This window comes from Pseudoliparis swirei, chromosome 9 (assembly GCF_029220125.1).
Source record: "Pseudoliparis swirei isolate HS2019 ecotype Mariana Trench chromosome 9, NWPU_hadal_v1, whole genome shotgun sequence".
In the NCBI taxonomy this organism is placed as follows: domain Eukaryota; kingdom Metazoa; phylum Chordata; class Actinopteri; order Perciformes; family Liparidae; genus Pseudoliparis; species Pseudoliparis swirei.
In genome coordinates, this window is record NC_079396.1 from 1,720,533 (window position 1) to 1,741,902 (window position 21,370).

The window sequence follows — 21,370 nt, forward strand, 5'->3', positions numbered from 1 at the left end:
CTGAAAACCGGTTTGGTGAATGAGGCCCATCGGTACCACTATGTCTGTTCCTGGGTGTTCGATAGCTCCAGGAAGAAAATAGTCCCGCACATGAAAACATCTGGCCACGTAAAAAAAATGTTGGCTCTCGTGATATAATGAGATGTAACTGTTAATGATGGATTTAAAGAGAAGAGATGCTAAGCTAAGCTAACCGTCTCCACAACCGATCCTCATAGAACGTGGTCATGATGCAGCCCTGTGCATTTGACTCTCCTTGTCCTCTTGTAAAGTTCACCACATGCTTACCATCCTTTTGACTCCGTGTTAACCATAAAGCACCGATTCTACCCAGATGCCCCGGGACTGGGAGGAGGTGCGAGTCACGGTGATCCGCCCGGGGCCGATTCCCACCAGCAGCCCCTGTGGGAACACCATCCCAGACGACGACCGGCTCACCGTGTCCCTGCCGGCCGGAGCCAGGTCCGTGGCTTAAACACACACACACACACACACTGGCTGAACGCTAACCGCGTGCTTCCTCCCGCCTGCAGGTTTGCGGTCCCTCCTCACGCCGTATGTCTGGAGAGAGGCGTGACGTACACCCTCCGCTTCGAGTTCAAGCGCTACCACGACGCCAACAGCATCCTGAACGGGGCGGCCGACGCCGTCCTCCTCGTGGACTCTGTGAGGAGAACCTAGATCATGGACTTGTGAGGAGAGAGCCGGCCCTCTCCTCTTCTTGAATCTCCCCGTTCCTCCGCCCCAGATCGCCTTGATGCCGCGCCCCTCCTCCCTGGAGATGTTCAACGCCGGCGACCCGGCCTCCGACAACAGGAAGCAGGCGTACGCGCGGTACCGCTGCCACGAGGCGGCGAAGGGCGTCGCGCGCCCGGCGATGAGCGACACCTGCGCCAAGCTCGTCGCCAGCATGTCGGCCGTCGTGAATGACGGGGCTCTGCGTGAGTGGAACACTGACCTTTACCCTGACCCCTGACCTGTGGAGGGAAATAAAATAACCTCATTATCGGGATCAGGGTCATTATCTAAATGTTTTAATGTGTGGTATTTCTTTAGATGTTTACTTCTTCTTCTTCTTCTTCTTCTTCCCTCCTCCCAACAGCTTGTAGTTGTGACCTTCAGGGCTCCACCAGCTCCATGTGCGACGTGCGCGGTGGCCAATGCCACTGCAGGCCCAACGTGATTGGTCGACGCTGTGACCAGTGCGCTCCAGGAACTCACGGCTTCGGACCGTCGGGCTGCATCGGTGAGACGCCCAGACCCCTTGATGCAGCACATGGTGCTTATTTAGGGCTCGGCGGGGCCTCCAGGTGAAGCTCCTGGATCTCAATATCGGTACACACAGAAACATGGAGGGCCATCTGGAACCGAACATGGTTCCTCAGAGTGACGCCATGGAAGAACCGTTTCTGGTTCCTCACAGAACCTTTCAAACCAGAGATTTTAAAGTGTGATATATTTTTTTTAAAAGGAAAGATTATCCAAGTTGTGAATGTGTCCAACAGTTTTCAAACCTGGAGTCTTTTTATTTCATCACACTAAAACAGTAAACAAATTAATAATTACTTTTTAAAGTAAGAAATCATTATTTTTAATATTTTAAAGTCACAAATAAGAAAAATAATCTGAATATTTGTGATATATACAAAAGGAAAGAAGGAAGGAGGAAGGAAGCTTTAAAAAAACATCCTACAGTAGTAAATAAACACAGCAACAGGGAACGTAATACAAAACTACGGAAGCCCCGGTAAACCAAAATTAGGGAGATTTTCTATATGTGATTTAAAAAGAAGGAAACATGGAGAAACTCTATTAAAAAGTCATAAACACACAAACAGAACCATGAAGGTGCATCTGGAACCGAATATGGTTATTCAGAGTGATAACAGAGAAGAACCATTTCTGGTTCCTCAAAGAACCTTTCAGGGTTCTTTAGAGAAACATTTCCTTAAAGAGTTCTTCAAAGAACCCATAAAGATGTCTCGTAGAACCTTCAAAACATGTTTCTCTAAGGCACCATTTCTGGTTCCACAAAGAACCTTTCAAACCAGGGTTCTTTAGAGAAACATTTCCTTAAAGAGTTCTTTAAAGAACCTATAAAGATGTCTCGTAGAACCTTCAAAACATGTTTCTCTTAGGCACCATTTCTGGTTCCACAAAGAACCTTTCAAACCAGGGTTATTTAAAGAACCATTTCCTTCAAGAGTTCCTCAAAGAACCTATAAAGGTGCCCCAAAGAACCTTCAACAAATGGAAGACCCGTTATAGTTCTGTACTCTTTATTTTGCGCGTTACCTGCCGTGTTCAGATTCGTTTGCCTCTGGCGCCCCCTGCTGCCTCCCAGTAAAACCTTTTACTCAAACGATGTTTTCCCTGAACCCTCTTTCTACTTCCTCCATTTGATTCCTTCTCCTCTCCACTTCACTCCCTCCTATCACTCCTCTCCTTGTTCCCTCTCCTCCCTCGTTCCCAGCCTGCGGCTGCAGCTTGGAGGGATCCGTGACGAGACTCTGCGACAAGTTCTCGGGTCAGTGCCGGTGCCGGCCCGGAGCGTTCGGCCAGCGGTGCGACGGCTGCCAGGCGGGTCACTGGGGCTTCCCCAGCTGCAGGCCGTGCCTCTGCAACAGCCACGCAGACAGGTGTGACCAGAGGACCGGAGCCTGCGTCAGCTGCAGGGACAACACGGGAGGAGACACCTGTGACAGGTGAGGAGGGGGGAGGAGACATGTGTTACAGGGGAGGAGGGGGGAGGAGACATGTGTGACAGGTGAGGAGCGGGGAGGAGACGTGTTACAGCGGAGGAGGGGGGAGGAGACATGTGTTGCAGGGGGGGAGGGGGGAGGAGACATGTGCTACAGCGGAGGAGGGTGGAGGAGACATGTGTTACAGGTGGGGAGGGGGGAGGAGACATGTGTTACAGGTGGGGAGGGAGGAGACGTGTTACAGGTGGGAGGGGAGGAGACATGTGTGACAGGTGAGGAGGGGAGGAGACGTGTGACAGGGAGGAGGGGGAGGAGACATGTGTTAAAGGGGAGGAGGGGGGAGGAGACATGTGTTAGAGGTGGGGAGGGGGGAGGAGACATGTGTGACAGGTGAGGAGGGGAGGAGACATGTGTTACAGGGGAGGAGGGGAGGAGACATGTGTTAAAGGGAGGAGGGGAGGAGACATGTGTTACAGGTGGGAGGGGAGGAGACATGTGTGACAGGTGAGGAGCGGGGAGGAGACGTGTTACAGGTGGGGAGGGGGGAGGAGACATGTGCTACAGCGGAGGAGGGTGGAGGAGACATGTGTTACAGGTGGGAGGGGAGGAGACGTGTGACAGGTGAGGGGGGGGGAGGAGACATGTGTGACAGGGGAGGAGGGGGGAGACATGTGTTACAGGTGGGGAGGGGAGGAGACGTGTGACAGGTGAGGAGGGGAGGAGACATGTGTGACAGGGAGGAGGGGAGGAGACATGTGTTACAGGTGGGGAGGGGAGGAGACATGTGCTACAGGTGAGGAGGTGGAGGAGACATGTGTTACAGGTGGGAGGGGAGGAGACATGTGTTACAGGTGGGGAGGGGAGGAGACGTGTGTGACAGGTGAGGAGGGGAGGAGACATGTGTGACAGGTGAGGAGGGGAGGAGACATGTGTTACAGGTGAGGAGGGAGGAGAGGAGACATGTTACAGGGAGGAGACATGTGTTAAAGGAGGAGGGGAGGAGACATGTGTTACAGGTGGGGAGGAGGAGACATGTGACAGGTGAGGAGGGGAGGAGACATGTGTTACAGGTGGGAGGGGAGGAGACGTGTGACAGGTGAGGAGGGAGGAGACACGTGTGACAGGTGGGGAGGGGGGAGGAGACGTGTTACAGGTGGGGAGGGGGGAGGAGACATGTGTTACAGCGGAGGAGGGGGGAGACACGTGTGACAGGTGGGGAGGGGAGGAGACATGTGTTACAGGTGAGGGGGGAGGAGACATGTGTTACAGGTGGGAGGGGAGGAGACGTGTTACAGGGGAGGAGGGGGGAGGAGACGTGTGTTACAGGTGAGGAGGGGGGAGGAGACATGTGTTACAGGTGGGGAGGGGGAAGGAGACATGTGTTACAGGTGGGGAGGGGGGAGGAGACATGTGTTACAGGTGAGGAGGGGGGAGGAGACATGTGACAGGTGAGGAGGGGGGAGGAGACGTGTGTTACAGGTGAGGAGGGGGGAGACGTGTGACAGGTGAGGAGGGGAGGAGACATGTGTTAAAGGGAGGAGGGGAGGAGACATGTTACAGGTGAGGAGGGGAGGAGACATGTGTTACAGGTGGGAGGGGAGGAGACATGTGTTACAGGTGGGGAGGGGAGGAGACATGTGTTACAGGTGAGGAGGGGGGAGGAGACATGTGACAGGTGAGGAGGGGAGGAGACGGTGTTACAGGTGGGGAGGGGAGGAGACGTGTGACAGGTGAGGAGGGGAGGAGACGTGTGTTACAGGTGGGAGGGGAGGAGACATGTGTTACAGGTGGGAGGGGAGGAGAGGTGTGTTACAGGTGAGGAGGGGGGAGGAGACATGTGTTACAGGTGGGGAGGGGAGGAGACGTGTGTGACAGGTGGGAGGGGAGGAGACATGTGTTACAGGTGGGAGGGGAGGACGTGTGACAGGTGAGGAGGGGGGAGGAGACGTGTGTTACAGGTGGGGAGGGGGGAGGAGACGTGTGACAGGTGGGGAGGGGGGAGGAGACGTGTGTTACAGGGGAGGAGGGGAGGAGACGTGTTACAGGTGAGGAGGGGAGGAGACATGTGTTACAGGTGGGAGGGGAGGAGACGTGTGACAGGTGAGGAGGGGGGAGAGGCGTGTTACAGGTGGGAGGGGAGGAGACGTGTGACAGGTGAGGAGGGGGGAGGAGACATGTGTTACAGGTGAGGAGGGGGGAGGAGACATGTGTTACAGGTGAGGAGGGGGGAGGAGACATGTGTTACAGGTGAGGAGGGGAGGAGACGTGTGACAGGTGAGGAGGGGAGGAGACATGTGTTACAGGTGGGAGGGGAGGAGACATGTGTTACAGGTGGGAGGGGAGGAGAGGTGTGACAGGGGAGGAGGGGGGAGGAGACGTGTGTTACAGGTGGGAGGGGAGGAGACGTGTGACAGGTGGGAGGGGGAGGAGACATGTGTTACAGGTGGGAGGGGAAGGAGACATGTGTTACAGGTGGGAGGGGGAGGAGACGTGTGACAGGTGAGGAGGGGGGAGGAGACATGTGTTACAGGTGGGGAGGGGGAAGGAGACATGTGTTACAGGTGAGGAGGGGGGAGGAGACGTGTGTTACAGGTGAGGAGGGGGGAGGAGACATATGTTACAGGTGAGGAGGGGGGAGGAGACACTATCTGAAGATGTCCTGTGTATAGTTCCAGTTCCAGGATGTCGTTGTTCTCCTCCATCTGTAGGTGTGCCAACGGTTACTATGGTAACCCGGTCTTGGGCAAAGCGCCCAGTGCTCAGTGTCGCGCGTGTCCGTGTCCAGACGGGCCCGACAGCGGACGCCACTTCGCTGCGTCTTGTTACCAGGACGACCGTAACCGACAGATCATCTGCAACTGTAACCAGGGCTACACGGGTAACGCTCACGCGCCTCGCTGTACACGCGTGTTCCTCTTATAACACAACATGAAGTCCGTTCCCACGTCTCCTCCTCCCTCTTCTCATGGTATTTCTTGTCCTCTTTCTCCGGGCCTCTTCTCCCCCCCTCCAGGAGCTCGCTGTGGGGAATGTGCTCCGGGTTTCTACGGCAACCCGTCTCGGCCCGGCGGGCGCTGCCAGCCGTGCCGGTGCAACAACAACATCGACGTGTCGGACGCGGCCGCCTGCGACCGGCAGACGGGCCGCTGCGGCAAGTGCCTCTACAACACCGAGGGCGGCGACTGCGGCGTCTGCAAGAGCGGCTACTTCGGCGACGCCTCCCGGCGCAACTGCAGGAGTGAGCGACGCGGCAGAGAGGAGGTCTCGCATTTCGATTGTTTTTATAACCATCGTGACGCTCCCCTCAGAGTGCACCTGTAACTTCCTGGGCACGGACCGGGGCCAGTGCATGGAGCGGGAGGACTGCGTGTGCCAGCGGGCGACCGGCCAGTGCCAGTGTCTGCCCCACGTCATCGGGCTGCCGTGTGACCACTGCGCCCCCGACCACTGGAACCTGGCCGGCGGGAGGGGCTGCGAGTCGTGCGGCTGCGACCCCAACAACTCGGTCACCTCCTCCTGCAACGAGGTAGGGGCGCACCTGGGGCAGCCGCTCGCGTCTCACGGTGCGGCTCAGGCGACGTGAAGACGACGCTGACTCCTCTGTTGTCCAGTTCTCCGGTCAGTGTCAGTGTCGGGACGGCTTCGGAGGGACGACCTGCACGGACTGTCAGGAGAACTACTGGGGAGACCCCGGGACGCAGTGCAGAGGTGAGACACGCGAGAGGTGAGACACGTTAGACATGCGAGAGGTGAGACACGCGATAGGTGAGACACGTTAGACACGTTAGACATGCGAGAGGTGAGACACGCGAGAGGTGAGACACGTTAGACACGTGGGAGGTGAGACACGTTAGACATGCGAGAGGTGAGACACGTGAGAGGTGAGACACGTTAGACACGTGGGAGGTGAGACACGCGAGAGGTGAGACACGTTAGACATGCGAGAGGTGAGACACGCGAGAGGTGAGACACGTTAGACATGCGAGAGGTGAGACACGCGAGAGGTGAGACACGCGAGAGGTGAGACACGTAAGAGAGGTGGAGGTGAGACACGTTAGACATGCGAGAGGTGAGACACGCGAGAGGTGAGACACGTTAGACATGCGAGAGGTGAGACACGCGAGAGGTGAGACACGTTAGACACGTTAGACATGCGAGAGGTGAGACACGCGAGAGGTGAGACACGTTAGACACGTGGGAGGTGAGACACGTTAGACATGCGAGAGGTGAGACACGCGAGAGGTGAGACACGTTAGAGAGGTGAGACACGTTAGAGAGGTGAGACACGTCAGAGAGGTGAGACACGTTAGAGAGGTGAGACACGTTAGAGAGGTGAGACACGTTAGAGAGGTGAGACACGTCAGAGAGGTGAGACACGTTAGACACGTTAGACATGCGAGAGGTGAGACACGCGAGAGGTGAGACACGTTAGACACGTTAGACATGCGAGAGGTGAGACACGCGAGAGGTGAGACACGCGAGAGGTGAGACACGTTAGACATGCGAGAGGTGAGACACGCGAGAGGTGAGACACTTGAGAGGTGAGACACGCGAGAGGTGAGACACGTTAGACATGCGAGAGGTGAGACACGCGAGAGGTGAGACACGTTAGACATGCGAGAGGTGAGACACGCGAGAGGTGAGACACGTAAGAGAGGTGGAGGTGAGACACGTTAGACATGCGAGAGGTGAGACACGCGAGAGGTGAGACACGTTAGACATGCGAGAGGTGAGACACGCGAGAGGTGAGACACGTTAGAGAGGTGAGACACGTTAGAGAGGTGAGACACGTTAGAGAGGTGAGACACGTTAGAGAGGTGAGACACGTTAGAGAGGTGAGACACGTCAGAGAGGTGAGACACGTTAGAGAGGTGAGACACGTTAGACACGCGAGAGGTGAGACACGTTAGACACGTGAGAGGTGAGACACGCGAGAGGTGAGACACGTTAGACACGTGAGACAGGTGAGACACGCGAGAGGTGAGACACGCGAGAGGTGAGACACGTTAGACATGCGAGAGGTGAGACACGTTAGACACGTGAGACAGGTGAGACACGCGAGAGGTGAGACACGTTAGACACGTGAGACAGGTGAGACACGCGAGAGGTGAGACACGTTAGAGAGGTGAGACACGTTAGAGAGGTGAGACACGTTAGACACGTGAGACAGGTGAGACACGCGAGAGGTGAGACACGCGAGAGGTGAGACAGGTGAGACACGCGAGAGGTGAGACACTTGAGACAGGTGAGACACATGAGACACGCGAGAGGTGAGACACGTGAGACAGAAGGATTCCATGCAGAGGTGAAATGCTGTTGGGGATCAAGAGCAGCTCAGTGTGTTTACTGAGGGATACATGGAGAGAAGGAGAGTCATTCTCTCATAGACTTATTGTTGCAACTGGAGGAGTCGCCCCCTGGTGGTCAGTAGAGGGAATGCATGTTAAAGCCACTTTCCCATTAGCCTCACTTTCCAGACCCGGATGTTACGTCCAATTCTTACAAATTAAGGTAATATCAGAAAGTGGTCCAGTAATGGGATAATATATGTATGACTAAGTTCATCTGGAATCTATAATATCTACACTAAATAATTGATGTTGTACAATTGTTATGATGGAAACAAATGATATCTCATGATGATCTATGTCCCTCCCCTCTCCCTCTCTCTCTCTCTCCCTCTCTCTCGCCGCAGCCTGCGACTGCGACTGGCGAGGCATCGAGACGTCCCAGTGCCACCGGGTGACCGGCCACTGTGTCTGCCAGCAGGGGGTGTCGGGCGTCCGCTGTGACCAGTGTGCCAGAGGCTTCTCCGGCCACTTCCCCGACTGCCAGCCCTGTCACAAGTGCTTCGGGGACTGGGACCGCATCGTGCAGGTGCGCAGGAGGCGGGGCCTAATCCTCAAGTCGGCAGTAGCCAGGCGTGAGGTACTGATCCTTCTCGTGCCTCCACTAGGACCTGGCCGTGCGCACCAAGACTCTGGCGGGCCGGGCCCACGAGATCCAGACCACCGGGCTCACCGGGGCCTACGAGAAGGCCTTCGGGGCCCTGGAGGAGAAGCTGGCTCGAGCTCGGGGGATCGTGGACGCACGCAACGCCACCGCCGCCGCGGTCGCCACCCTGATGGAGCTCATCGAAGATCTCAGGTACAGCCAGGACGCTGCACTGCATTGTGGGAGTTTCCCTGATTCTCCATCTGCCACATACAGTTGTCAAGATAAAGGATATTTATCATCTGTAGTCTTGTTCTTCTTGTTCTTGTTCTTTTCTTCTTCTTCTTCTTTTCTTATCCTTCTTCTTCTTCCTCTTTTTCTTCTTGTTCCTCTTTTTCTTCTTCCTCTTTTTCTACTTCCTCTTTTTCTTCTTCTCTTCTTTCTCTCTTCTTCGACCTCGTCCTCTTTTTCTTCTTCCTCTTTATTTCTTCTTCTTGCCTATCCTTCTTCCTCCTCTATTTCTTCTTCCTCCTCTTCTTTTTTTTCTTCCTCTTTGTTTTTCTTCTTCTTCTTCTTCATTTTGCAACAGACAGACACAGTGATGATAATTGACTTCAGGATTGTTTTGGGTCCAAAATAATTCAACAATTAACCCGTCTGAGATGTATTAAATAACTCTGAGACATTTAAGATCACATGTGGGTCGTCTTCACGTCCCCAAACCACTGTCTGCTGGTCTTCCCTGCAGAGCGCAGATCGGTGAGAGCACCGACAGCCTGAACCGCCTGGAGGGCGACCTCACCACGGTGCAGGACAGCAGCTCCGAGGCCAGCAAGGAGCTGAGCGCTCTGGAGAGAGAAGCCCGAGAGCTGAACCTCACCTCGGAGCAGCTGCACCGGCAGCTGGACGTCCTGAAGAACTCAAACTTCCTGGGTGAGGACCGGAGGGGATGTACCTCGCACTGTCCACAAGGGGGCGCACACGCAGCGTCGTATACAACCTATAATCCACAAATACAGCCCAGCCTCAGGGAGATTCCTCTGAAATGCGGTTCCCCCTAGCAGGATTCCTACAATCATGGAAAACCTGGAAAAGTCCTGACATTTTTTTAATGGTTATTTTACAGACCTGGAAAAGGTCCTGAAAAAAAAATCCCCAAAGTTTGGGAAAAGTCATGGAAATATTGTTATACTCACATGTTCATTTACGCTGAGTTTTAAATAATTAATATGCTTTTTAAAAGAAAGACGCTCTAAATATAAGCCGCCGTACGCTCTTTCATACTCTGACATTTTCCCGCGCTGCAAGCGAACGCACCTTCACTAATTATTTTATTTAAACTATTGTCTCATTCATTTAAGTCATTTATCAGTTTTATACTGTATGTTTTGGAGTTCTCATTGTTAGTTTAAATACGACATTTTATCACTTTTTCATGTTTACACCTGAGATTTCACAAAATGTTTAGTCATGGAGATTTGGTTTAAAGTCCTGGGAACCCATTGGTCATGAGGATGAACCTGTTCATTGGTCATGAGGATGAACCTGTTCATTGGTCATGTGTATGAACCTGTTCATTGGTCATGTGGATGAACCTGTTCATTGGTCATGAGGATGAACCTGTTCATTGGTCATGTGGATGAACCTGTTCATTGGTCATGAGGATGAACCTGTTCATTGGTCATGTGGATGAACCTGTTCATTGGTCATGTGGATGAACCTGTTCATTGGTCATGTGGATGAACGTCATGTGGATGAACCCTGCTCCAGGTGCGTTCGACAGCATCCACAGCTCCTACAACAAGTCGCGTGAGGCAGAGCGCCGCGCCAACGACTCGACCACCGCGCGGCCCAGCACGGTCAGCCAGTCTGCAGACACGCGGCGCCGCACCGAGCGCCTCATCGCCGCCAAGAAGGACGACTTCAACCGCAAGAACGCCGCCAACAAGCGAGCGCTCGCAGACCTCAGCGGCCGAGCTCAGGGCCTGGACCTGAAGAAGATCAACGAGAAGGTTCACTTCTTCAGCTGATTTATTAGATTTATTATTATAGAGAGACAGTATTTATGTATAGAGACATTGGAACATTGAGAAAAAACACATTTCAAATTAGTCCCTCCCCCCCCGAGAGATATTCTGTCTATATATATATATATTTTTCTTTCTTTCTCCTATATATATATATATATAAAAAATATATATTGATATATATTTTTATATATACAGGACTGTCTCAGAAAATTAGAATATTGTGATAAAGTTCTTTATTTTCTGTAATGCAATTAAAAAAACACAAATGTCATGCATTCTGGATTCATTACAAATCAACTGAAATATTGCAAGCCTTTTATTCTTTTAATATTGCTGATTATGGCTTACAGCTTAAGAAAACTCAAATATCCTATTTCTAAATATTAGAATATCATGAAAAAGTATACTAGTAGGGTATTAAACAAATCACTTGAATCGTCTAATTAACTCGAAACACCTGGAAACACATTTTCAAATGTTTGATTTTGTTTTGCTGTTATAAATCTTTTTTTTAACTTGGTCTGAGGAAATATTCAAATTTTATGAGATAGGATTTTAGAGTTTTCTTAAGCTGTAAGCCATAATCAGCAATATTAAAAGAATAAAAGGCTTGCAATATTTCAGTTGATTTGTAATGAATCCAGAATGCATGACATTTTTGTTTTTTTAATTGCATTACAGAAAATAAAGAACTTTATCACAATATTCTAATTTTCTGAGACAGTCCTGTATATAGAGAGAGAGATAAAAGAAATGAAATATATATATAAATATATATATGTATGTTCCTGTTGATTTCCACACACACAAGTACACGTTCCTTTGTCCCGCCAGGTGTGCGGCGCCCCAGGTGACGCCCCCTGTGGTGAAAGCCCTTGTGGCGGAGCAGGTTGCCTTGACGATGAAGGGAGCCGTCACTGCGGAGGACTGAACTGTAACGGCGCCGTGGCGATGGCCCACAACGCCCTGGAGACGGCCAAGCACGCCGAGAAGCAGCTCCACAAGGCCATGGGGGACGTGGAGGGCCTCTACACTAAGGTAAGAGACACACAACAACACAACAACACAACAACACAACACCACACCCGATGGCTCTTCCTGCTCCCCTCCACTGTGATCATCTCTCCTTTCACTCAGGTGGCCGACGCCAAAACCAGAGCAGAGGAGGCCAGAGGGAAAGCCCAGGCCGCTCTGGACAAAGCCACAGCCACAAAGAACCAGGTGGAGCGCTCCAACAACGACCTGAGAGACCTCATCAAGCAGATCAGAGACTTCCTGACGCGTGAGTCCGACTGCGAGAGGGAACTTTGCTTTAAAGTCATAGAAAAGTCCTGGAAAAATAATGGAAAAGTCATGGAATAATCATGGAATAGTCATGGAGTAGTTGAATCATGTTCTAGTTCCTCATAAGAGCTTCAACCAGGAGCATGTAGCATGGTGACTCATCCCTCCTCCTCCCTCAGAGGAAGGCGCCGACCCCGACAGCATCGAGGCCGTGGCGAACCGCGTGCTGGAGCTCTCCATCCCCGCCTCGCCGCTCCAGATCCGCCATCTGGCCGACGAGATCAAGGAGCGAGTGCGCAGCCTCTCCAACGTGGACGCCATCCTGCGGCAGACGCAGGGCGACGTGCGCGAGGCGGAGCGGCTGCTGCTGGACGCTAAGAGGGCCAGGTAACCATGGCAACAGGCTTAAAAACAGGCGAACGGAGAGAGCGCCACGTACTCACGCGTCCTCTCCCCTCAGGCACAGCGCCGAGGGCGTGAAGGCCACGGCGGAGACGGTGAGGCGGGCGCTGCTGGACGCTCAGGCGGCTCAGACGTCGGCGGAGAAGGCCATCGGCAGAGCCACGGCCGACATCGGGGAGACGGAGGCCCGACTGGTGCAGGTGAGCACACACACACCGACAGGTTACTGCGGCTGGTAGGTAGTACCCGTCACTACACCAGAGGCTTTTATTTAATTATTTATCTATATATATATATATAAATACATATATATATATTTATTTATATAAATATATATATATATATAAAAGCCTCTCTCTCTCTATATATATATATATTATATTATATATATTTTGTAATATATATATAAGGTGGATGGACCCTCTGTACACGCTCAGTATATTTCATCTCTCGATTTTAGAATTTAAAAAAAAGTTAATTTAATGACATTTCTATATCTCAATGATTCTGGTGATGATGTTTTAAAGCTTCTCGTGTTCAAATATATTATATTATTTCTTCGGTTTTAGAGCATACAATCAACTGAAGATATACAAACTGCAAGCTAAGCAGATACTCAGATGAAATGAATGAACTAAATATAATGAAGATGACAAAGACTGTTGTTGTTATTATTCTGTTCATTAACTTTAAGGGGACGGCGTCCCAGTGTTTTTTTCCCTTTATTCCCAAAGTTTAATTTATAGGTCCATCATAATTTAGAGATGGAAGGAAAACCATTTCCCTTTGCCTCCCCTCCTCAGATTGAGTCTGAAACCTCCAACAGTGAGAAGGACCTGAGCGAGGCCATGGACCGCCTGGGCACGCTGGGCCGGGAGGTCGCCGCCCTGCAGACCAAACGGGCCAACAACAGCATGGCAGCGGCCCGCGCTGAGGAGACGGCCACCATGGCACGAGACAAGGCCAACGAAGCCAAGCAGGTGTGTGTGTGTGTGTGTAGGTACACCTTTCCTCATAAAAAGCATTAAAAGGCTGCTAAAGAATAACCTTTCCTGTTAGATTCTAGACGGCCAGCTGACGGATAAATACCACGAGGTGCAGCAACGAGTCGACACGAAGGCCAAAGCTGTGCAGGAGGCCAAGAAAAGAGCCGAGAGCCTCCGAGAGGAAGCTAAGGAACTCCTGAGAGACGCCCAGAACAAGCTGCACCGGCTAGCAGGTGTGTGCCTGTGTGTGTGTAGATGGATATATACACACACATTATAAATACATACATATATATTAGGGCTGCAACTAACGATTATTTTGATAATCGATTAATCGGTTGATTATTTTTTCGATTAATCGGATAAAAAAACTTTAATTTTCAACCCTTTATTCAAAACAGGGTCCGTACGGTCATGGAAAACCTGGAAAAGTCATGGAATTTTTCAATGGCTATTAGCAGGCCTAGAAAAGTAATTGAAAAATAAAAATCCCAAAATATTTGGAAAAGTAATGCAAATTTGTTTTATTCAAATGTTAATTTACACGGTGTATATACGGTATGCTTTGGAATTCTCATTGTTATTTTAAATATTACATCTTCTCACTTTGTCACGTATAGACATAGTTTTCACAAAATGTTTAATCATGGAAATTTGGTTTAAAGTCATGGAAAGGTCCTGGAGACCCACTGGTCACCATGGTGATGAACCTGTTCACTGGTCACCATGGTGATGAACCCGTCACAAACAGACTGACAGCTTTCCTCTCCTGAGCAGTGGTCCCCATGTGGCCCCCTGAACAATATCAGAGACCCGTTACGATTTATTATTTTGTTCACCTGGCCCGCTGCCGTTGAGATTGCAGTGAGACGCGGAGAAAATGTGGAGTGGTGCTCTTCGCAATAAAACATCTTTGATGGACGTGTCGCGTCTCGGCCAATCAGCGTTCAGATGTCCACAGCGTTTGGGAAGTTAGGTTAGCTTGAATGTTAGTCCGCTACATCTGCTGCTGTCACGCTGCACGGTGTATCGATACTAACAAAGTACTCGTACGCTAAACACGATGTGATTTAGCATATTTTTAGTATCGATACTTCATTAAAAGAGCGATCAGAGTTCCGCTCCGTTAAATGCTGTCTGCACGCGCAGCGCTCACAGCGAGTCGTGGCGTATCTCCGTTGCCTTTCTCCGTGGAAAAATATGTTCCGCTATCCGCCACGGAATAAATAACCACGTTTTCTACGTTATCCTCTTGTGGAAATGCCACACGTCGTGACATGTAGCGCCCTGGTGTCTGGGTTCATAACGTCACCCGTAGGCGCACTTAGCTCCGTGAATGTCTCCGACGACGTGAATGACTTCTGCATCCAGCGCCACGTGAGCAGCAGCAGCCAATTAGATTCATCAACAGAGGAGCAGCTCAGCGCTGATTGGCTCTCACAACGCAGCGTTCCGTCTCTCCTCTCCCTCCGCTCCGCTCTTGTTTCTCCTGCGCAGCTCTGCGCTCAACTCAACTTTGTTTATACTCCGCCACTTATTGAGCGCCGTAATAATCGCGCGACACAACGAATCGATAATGAAATTCTTTGCCAACTATTTTAAAAATCGATTTTTATCGATTTTATCGATTCGTTGTTGCAGCCCTAATATATATATATGTATGTATATATATTTCTATATGTATTTATATAATGTGTATTAATTTTTATATATTTATTTAGATTCATTTATTTATATATATATATTTATTTACATTTATTTGTATATATATATTAATATATGTATAGATATAAATATATATGTATATATATAACTATATTTATATAGTTATATATATATATTTATATATATATAAAATATATTTATATAGTTATATATATATATATAAAATATATTTATTTATAAATATATATTTAGTTATTTATATATTTATAAATATATCTATTTATATATATATTTATATTTATTTATATATATATATATATAAATACACATACAAAATTATAATTTGAAAGACTCAATTGTTGAAAAAGTATGGAAAAGTTCAAAGAATCTGTTAAATTTTGAATGGCTGGTCTCCCTCTGTCCCCGTCGCTGCCCACAGAGCTGGAGAAGAACTACGAGGAGAACCAGAAGCATCTGGAGGGTAAAGCGCGTCAGCTGGACGGCCTGGAGGACAAGATGAAATCCATCCTGAGTGACATCAACAAGCAGATCCAGATCTACAACACGTGCCAGTAGCTCCTCCCACTTCCTCAACAACAGTAACAGAGACTTTGAGGAACCGGTGATGTCATCACTCTGCACTCTCATCACGATGCATTCACATATCCTGAGTGCACACGGTGGCTCTCATAATTATATAACTATATAATGATACACACGCATAACTGAAACCCAGAGCTGACCATGAACAAGGAGCCGTCACAGATGTTATTATTAGGATTTTAATGTGCACATTATTATTGTTTGGAAATATATCCGTGTTTTTAAAAAAAAGTGTGTTTTGAACATGAACATTATATTTTAGAATATGTCAATCATACTGTTGAGAATAATGCAAACGTAGTTGAACAGAGACTTTATGATCGAGTTCATAATAATCAATAATCTATCGTCTCCGTTACTATGGATGACAACTCTGAGCTCTCCCTTCAGCAACTTCTGAGGACAATCTGTAATAACAACTAATTACTATAAGGCGTTAATCATTTTTATATATTTAAAATAAGCCAAACAATGGAGCCACGGAGATCCCCTCTCTTCAGAGACGGTCTTTTGGGTTTTAAATGTTTTACGACCAGCTGCTGTGCCTGGAATGAAATGTTTATATCGAGTCTGCCTTCGAAACACAGGAAACAAATCATATGAACTTTGTTATGTAAAAATATCTGACTGCTCAGCCAAAAGATCAAAGAAGGCCTCCTCCGCCTGGAGCGTGAGGCTGTCCACGATACAGTAGGGCTGTAATAATAACAGATGTTGTTGTTGTTGTTGTTGTGGACCTACCCTGGACTAAGAGTTGATCCTGAGATCACTTCGCCCCCTTTTCACACACACATTGTTGACCCAGGGCGATAAGATTCACACTTCTACTCGCCCGGTTAACACAAGACTAACGTTCACGCTCTAGAAAGACGACTATCACAGACTAGACAACAACAACAACAACAATATGATGCAAACTTCCAGACAAGAGTTCTGGTCCATTTTCAGGGGGATAACCCCGCAAATTCAAGGCCGACCGCGGGGCTGGAGCCCGAGGCTGAAGTCGGGGTGAGTCTCAGCCCCAAGGGAACCGCCCTCGGTCCTCATGGGTCCTCATGGGTCCTCATGGGTCCTCATGGGTCCTCATGGGCCGGAGCCTTCAGGCTGCAGGTGGAAACACGCAGATATGAGGAGTGTGTGTGAAGAACAAAATGTCAAACGATGAACGACATGCCAAAGCAAAAATACCAAAAGAAGCTTGTGCAAAGTGGTGAATAAAGCCGGATGAGTGAAGACGTTTCTGTGTGTGCGCCGCTTGTTGTGTCGTCGCTGTATCCGAGGCCCATTTCATACGCTGGCTGTCTGCATGGGTTCACACAGCAGGGTCCCGGTCCATTTGGACCCTCTGGACCCACTCAGTATATTCCATCTCTCCATTCTAGACTTTAAAAAGTTTATTTAATGACATTCATACATCTCAATGATTTGGGTGATGATCATAAACCTTCTCGGGTACAAAACAGTCTCCTTCGTTAATGAGATTTTGTATTATACTATTTTTTTAAAGGGAAATATGCAAATAGACACCGATGAAACCAGAGATGAAGAACACTCATATAGAGTCAACATTGGTGCTTCTCATACTAATTATAAATATGAGCTGATACACAGTGACATGTATATTTTTTTAATGTTATTTTTGAGTAATTTAAAGCAATCGTGGTGGCTCGTTGGGACTCCCTGGCGTGGAGTCGTGCTCCACCGGGGGAGCTGCATCATCACCGTCGGCATGCGGAGGATGACACAGGGCCCCGTCTAATAGTCGTATGGCCCTCCTCCAGAGGGTTAAAAATAAATGTCTGTGGGAACGTAGGCCCATATAAATAGTTGACATATGAACATCTTTTGAATTTTGACTGGAGGATCAGGGATGGTCTTCAGCTCAGAAACCAACCAGGATCATACACTTGAATATTGAATTACTATCTGAGGTTTCCTGACCCTTCAGATTAAAAACTGTATTGATATATATACATATATATACACATATGATACGTATATATATATAGATAATGAGGCATTATTTAAACTTATTATATTTTTTGCAACCCTTTTTCGCTGTTGATTACATCCTGATAAATAAGCTTTAGAAAATATATTATATATTAGTTTATTATTATTATATATGTATATACACTACCGTTCAAAAGTTTGGGATCACCCAGACAATTTCGTGTTTTCCATGAAAACTCACTTTTATTTATCAAATGAGTTGCAAAATGTATAGAAAATATAGTCAAGACATTGACAAGGTTAGAAATAATGATTTGTATTTGAAGTATTAATTTTTTTCTTCAAACTTTGCTTTCGTCAAAGAATGCTCCTTTAGCAGCAATTCCAGCATTGCAGACCTTTGGCATTCTAGCTGTTAATTTGTTGAGGTAATCTGTTGAAATGTCACCCCACGCTTCCTGAAGCACCTCCACAAGTTGGATTGGCTTGATGGGCACTTCTTGAGGACCATACGGTCAAGCTGCTCCCACAACAGCTCAATGGGGTTGAGATCTGGTGACTGGCCACTCCATTACAGACAGCAAGCTGCCTGCTTCTTCCCTCAAGAGTTCTTGCACAATGTGGAGGTGTGCTTTGGGTCATTGTCCTGTTGGAGGAGGACATTGGCTCCAATCAAGCGCTGCCCACAGGGTATGGCATGGCGTTGCAAAATGGAGTGATAGCCTTCCTTATTTAAAATCCCTTTACCTGGTACAAATCTCCCACTTTCCCAGCACCAAAGCAGCCCCAGACCATCACATGACCTCCACCATGCTTGACAGATGGTGTCAGGCACTCTTCCAGCATCTTTTCACCTGTTCTGCGTCTCACAAATGTTCTTCTGTGTGATCCAAACACCTCAAACTTGGATTCATCTGTCCAGAACACCTTTTTCCAATCTTCCTCTGTCCAATGCCTGTGTTCTTTTGCCCATACCAATCTTTTCTTTTCATTGGCCAGTCTCAGATATGGCTTTTTCTTTGCCACTCTGCCTAGAAGGCCAGCATCCCGGAGTCGCCTCTTCACTGTCGACGTTGACACTGGCGTTTTGCGGGTACCATTTAAAGAAGCTGCCAGTTGAGGACCTGTGAGGCGTCTATTTCTCAAACTAGAGACTCTAATGTACTTGTCTTCTTGCTGAGTTGTGGGGGGGGGGGGGGTGCTAGTGAGTGTGCTCACCTATACGCGCGGATGTGTCGGCGCGCATTACCGCAGAGCGATGCGACCCGAGAAGTGTTAACGGGGGTGCTGAGCGATTAAACATCTCTCTTGTTCTGCCTGTTTTGTGATATACATGCCTAAAAGGTGCCTAATATTTCTAGACTGAAATAATATCGGCATTATAATTATTATATGTATGAGGATTTTTTTAGTTGCCTATTTTGTGGTGCCCCTTCAGGACTTGGTGCCCTACGCTCAGCGCACTATGGGAGCGGCGGCGCTGATCACAACTCTGATCAAAACATAAACTAGGGATTGTAGTGTATTTTGCATTACCGCCATTCGTATCGTTATGGGCCCAGAGGCTTGCAAGGTTTCTGTAGTGTGGAGTGAAGTCATGTGTGAGTGGGGGCTATAGGCCCCCTCGAAACCATTGCGGCCAGCCTATAGTTCCGAACGTGAACGCCTCTTCTTTACTCCTATATAAGCTGTAACAACATATACAAACGTTGAACTTTCTCATCTGGACCCTGAAAGTTTCCGGTCGTTCTAATAGGCGTCTGTTTTGACTTGTATACTCTTGTAGAATAAACTTTGTATTCTTATCAAGTATTGAGTCGCTCGAAGCTTCTTTTCCATCATCATCTCACCACCTGCTGACCAGCAAGAAGACACTACAGGATGATTAAATGACCTTCAGAATTTAACCGATTAAAAATGTATTAACCGACAATGTATGTTTTGTATACCATTTTCTCCGGAGCTCATATATATTTACTTTAATACTACAAGAGGGCGCCCCATTGGACATTGTTTTGTTTGGCGGCGCCTTTTGTTGAATAACGACAGGCGGACAAGAGCAGCCGTTTCGAGCTAGAGCCTTATTGTTTTATTAATCTGTTCGTTTAAATTGTTTGTGCTTCATCAATTAATGTTTCACATAACTAATGTGCCGCTAGAATTGTTCAAATAATACTTGAACTAAGAAAAAGATGTACGTTTTGTATCTTATCAATTATCAATCGTTTAAAGTAAAATACAGACATTAAAAACATTTTATTTATTTATTGTAAATGACCTCTCGCGGCCCACCTGCAGTACCTTCGCGGCCCACCAGTGGGAATGGCTGCTGTATCTAATTACACAAGGCCATTTTATGACAGGTGAAATAACTGTTTAGGGAAAACTGCTTTTAATGCTGGTATACTAAACATATGTTGTTACTTTGTAGATATTACAATACATTTGGCAATGATAGCAATGCTGTTGGACTTTAAAAGCATTGTATATGGTTTGGCACGGGCATATTTTGAGTTCTGATATTGGGCTGGTTTTATTGGCCATTGGTGTTAGGACTGAGTGGTGTTTGAACCCAAAATGCAGTACTCCGAAGGCAGGGAATGAGTTACTGCCTAACGAGGCGTTTTAATGTCCAACAAGGCCATTAGATATATATATATAAATATACCTGAATACATAAAACTCACAGGCTGTTGTTAAGCATACGTATTTAGGTAGATCTATAAAATATACTTAGGGGCATTCGGAAGAGTAGTCAGAGTCCAGGCAGGGGGTCGTGGCACGGCAGGTCTGGAGTGAAAAAAGGTGTCAGAAGGAATGCAGCAAAGCACTGAAAACAGCTCTACAAAGTACGGACAGCAACAATGTGGCTCTAAGCTTCTCCTGGTACTTGCCAGGTGATTCTATGGGATGATCTGGCGAGGAGCAGGAGTGAAGACCGGGTTCTTGTAGTCTCTGGAGTTGATTGTAACTGAGAGCAGGTGTGCAGTGCCAACGCCCAGTCGGCTCGTCACCAGGGAGGAAGGCTCAGATGAGCCTGAGTGTTTAGGGTAGAGTGTGGACGGCGCAGTGGATAGCGCACAGGAACTCCAGCAGCAGAACCGTAACAATTGGGCTGGTTTTGTCACACAGACCTGGCAACCCTGAGCGAGAGACGACCCGCAGCAGCACACCCACACCTGAGCCTCGCGGAGCGTCTTTTCGCGGCTCTTTTTCGGACCAACAGTTACACGTAAGTACGCCGCATTTTGTCAATGAAGTTACTTAATGAACGGTTCTCAGTTGTATATGTTGGTCAACTGCTTCTATAGTTTACTTTACTTGTGTTGGTTAGCATTGTAACACTGTGTGTTGTTAGCACCGTAAGGTTAGTAGTGGGACGTATTTAATGTATATTGTTGTGTGTGTAACGTGGTCAGCATCAACAGGAAATCATTGACTTGTCTTTATGAATAATATTAGTTTGAATGGGTAATTACTACAGTTCCCCACGTTTACGATGGGTTCAAGTTCTATGACAAGCAGAATATAGAATAATAAGGTGGAAAACACTTAGTTTTCTTGTCTGTCTGCCTATATCTGTGTAATAAATGAAGCTGTTACCTAGTTATTACAAATGCTCATCACTGTTAACGTGAGGGACTCTGTCTATGCGCTGCGTTGTGTTTTGCTGTGCACAGGAGATGATGAAGAAGACCACCAACTTCTTCCCAGGCAGGAAGGCGGTGTCGTTCCCATCGGGCCTCCGATGAGGCCATGAGGATGAAAACAGACCCCTCGCTTCAGGACAAGTCTCCTGCTCAGCTTCAGC

The 21,370-nt window shown here is 48.2% G+C and overlaps 1 protein-coding gene across 1 annotated transcript in view; it reads left to right on the plus strand.

The window, feature by feature from the left end:
* The window catches only part of lamb2 (laminin, beta 2 (laminin S)), a 53,205-nt gene extending 33,836 nt beyond the window's left edge, over positions 1-19,369 (plus strand). Inside the window, exons 16-35 of the mRNA XM_056422921.1 lie at positions 335-462; positions 534-666; positions 749-941; positions 1,103-1,246; positions 2,474-2,705; positions 5,411-5,580; positions 5,716-5,940; positions 6,011-6,228; positions 6,314-6,410; positions 8,398-8,579; positions 8,659-8,849; positions 9,385-9,569; positions 10,407-10,648; positions 11,501-11,704; positions 11,804-11,948; positions 12,130-12,337; positions 12,411-12,552; positions 13,156-13,332; positions 13,412-13,571; positions 15,443-19,369. Coding sequence (XP_056278896.1) covers positions 335-462; positions 534-666; positions 749-941; positions 1,103-1,246; positions 2,474-2,705; positions 5,411-5,580; positions 5,716-5,940; positions 6,011-6,228; positions 6,314-6,410; positions 8,398-8,579; positions 8,659-8,849; positions 9,385-9,569; positions 10,407-10,648; positions 11,501-11,704; positions 11,804-11,948; positions 12,130-12,337; positions 12,411-12,552; positions 13,156-13,332; positions 13,412-13,571; positions 15,443-15,579 — 3,513 coding nt within the window. The 3' untranslated portion in view covers positions 15,580-19,369. The remainder of the gene's footprint in view (positions 1-334; positions 463-533; positions 667-748; positions 942-1,102; positions 1,247-2,473; positions 2,706-5,410; positions 5,581-5,715; positions 5,941-6,010; positions 6,229-6,313; positions 6,411-8,397; positions 8,580-8,658; positions 8,850-9,384; positions 9,570-10,406; positions 10,649-11,500; positions 11,705-11,803; positions 11,949-12,129; positions 12,338-12,410; positions 12,553-13,155; positions 13,333-13,411; positions 13,572-15,442) is intronic.
* The last annotated feature ends 2,001 nt before the right edge of the window (positions 19,370-21,370 follow it).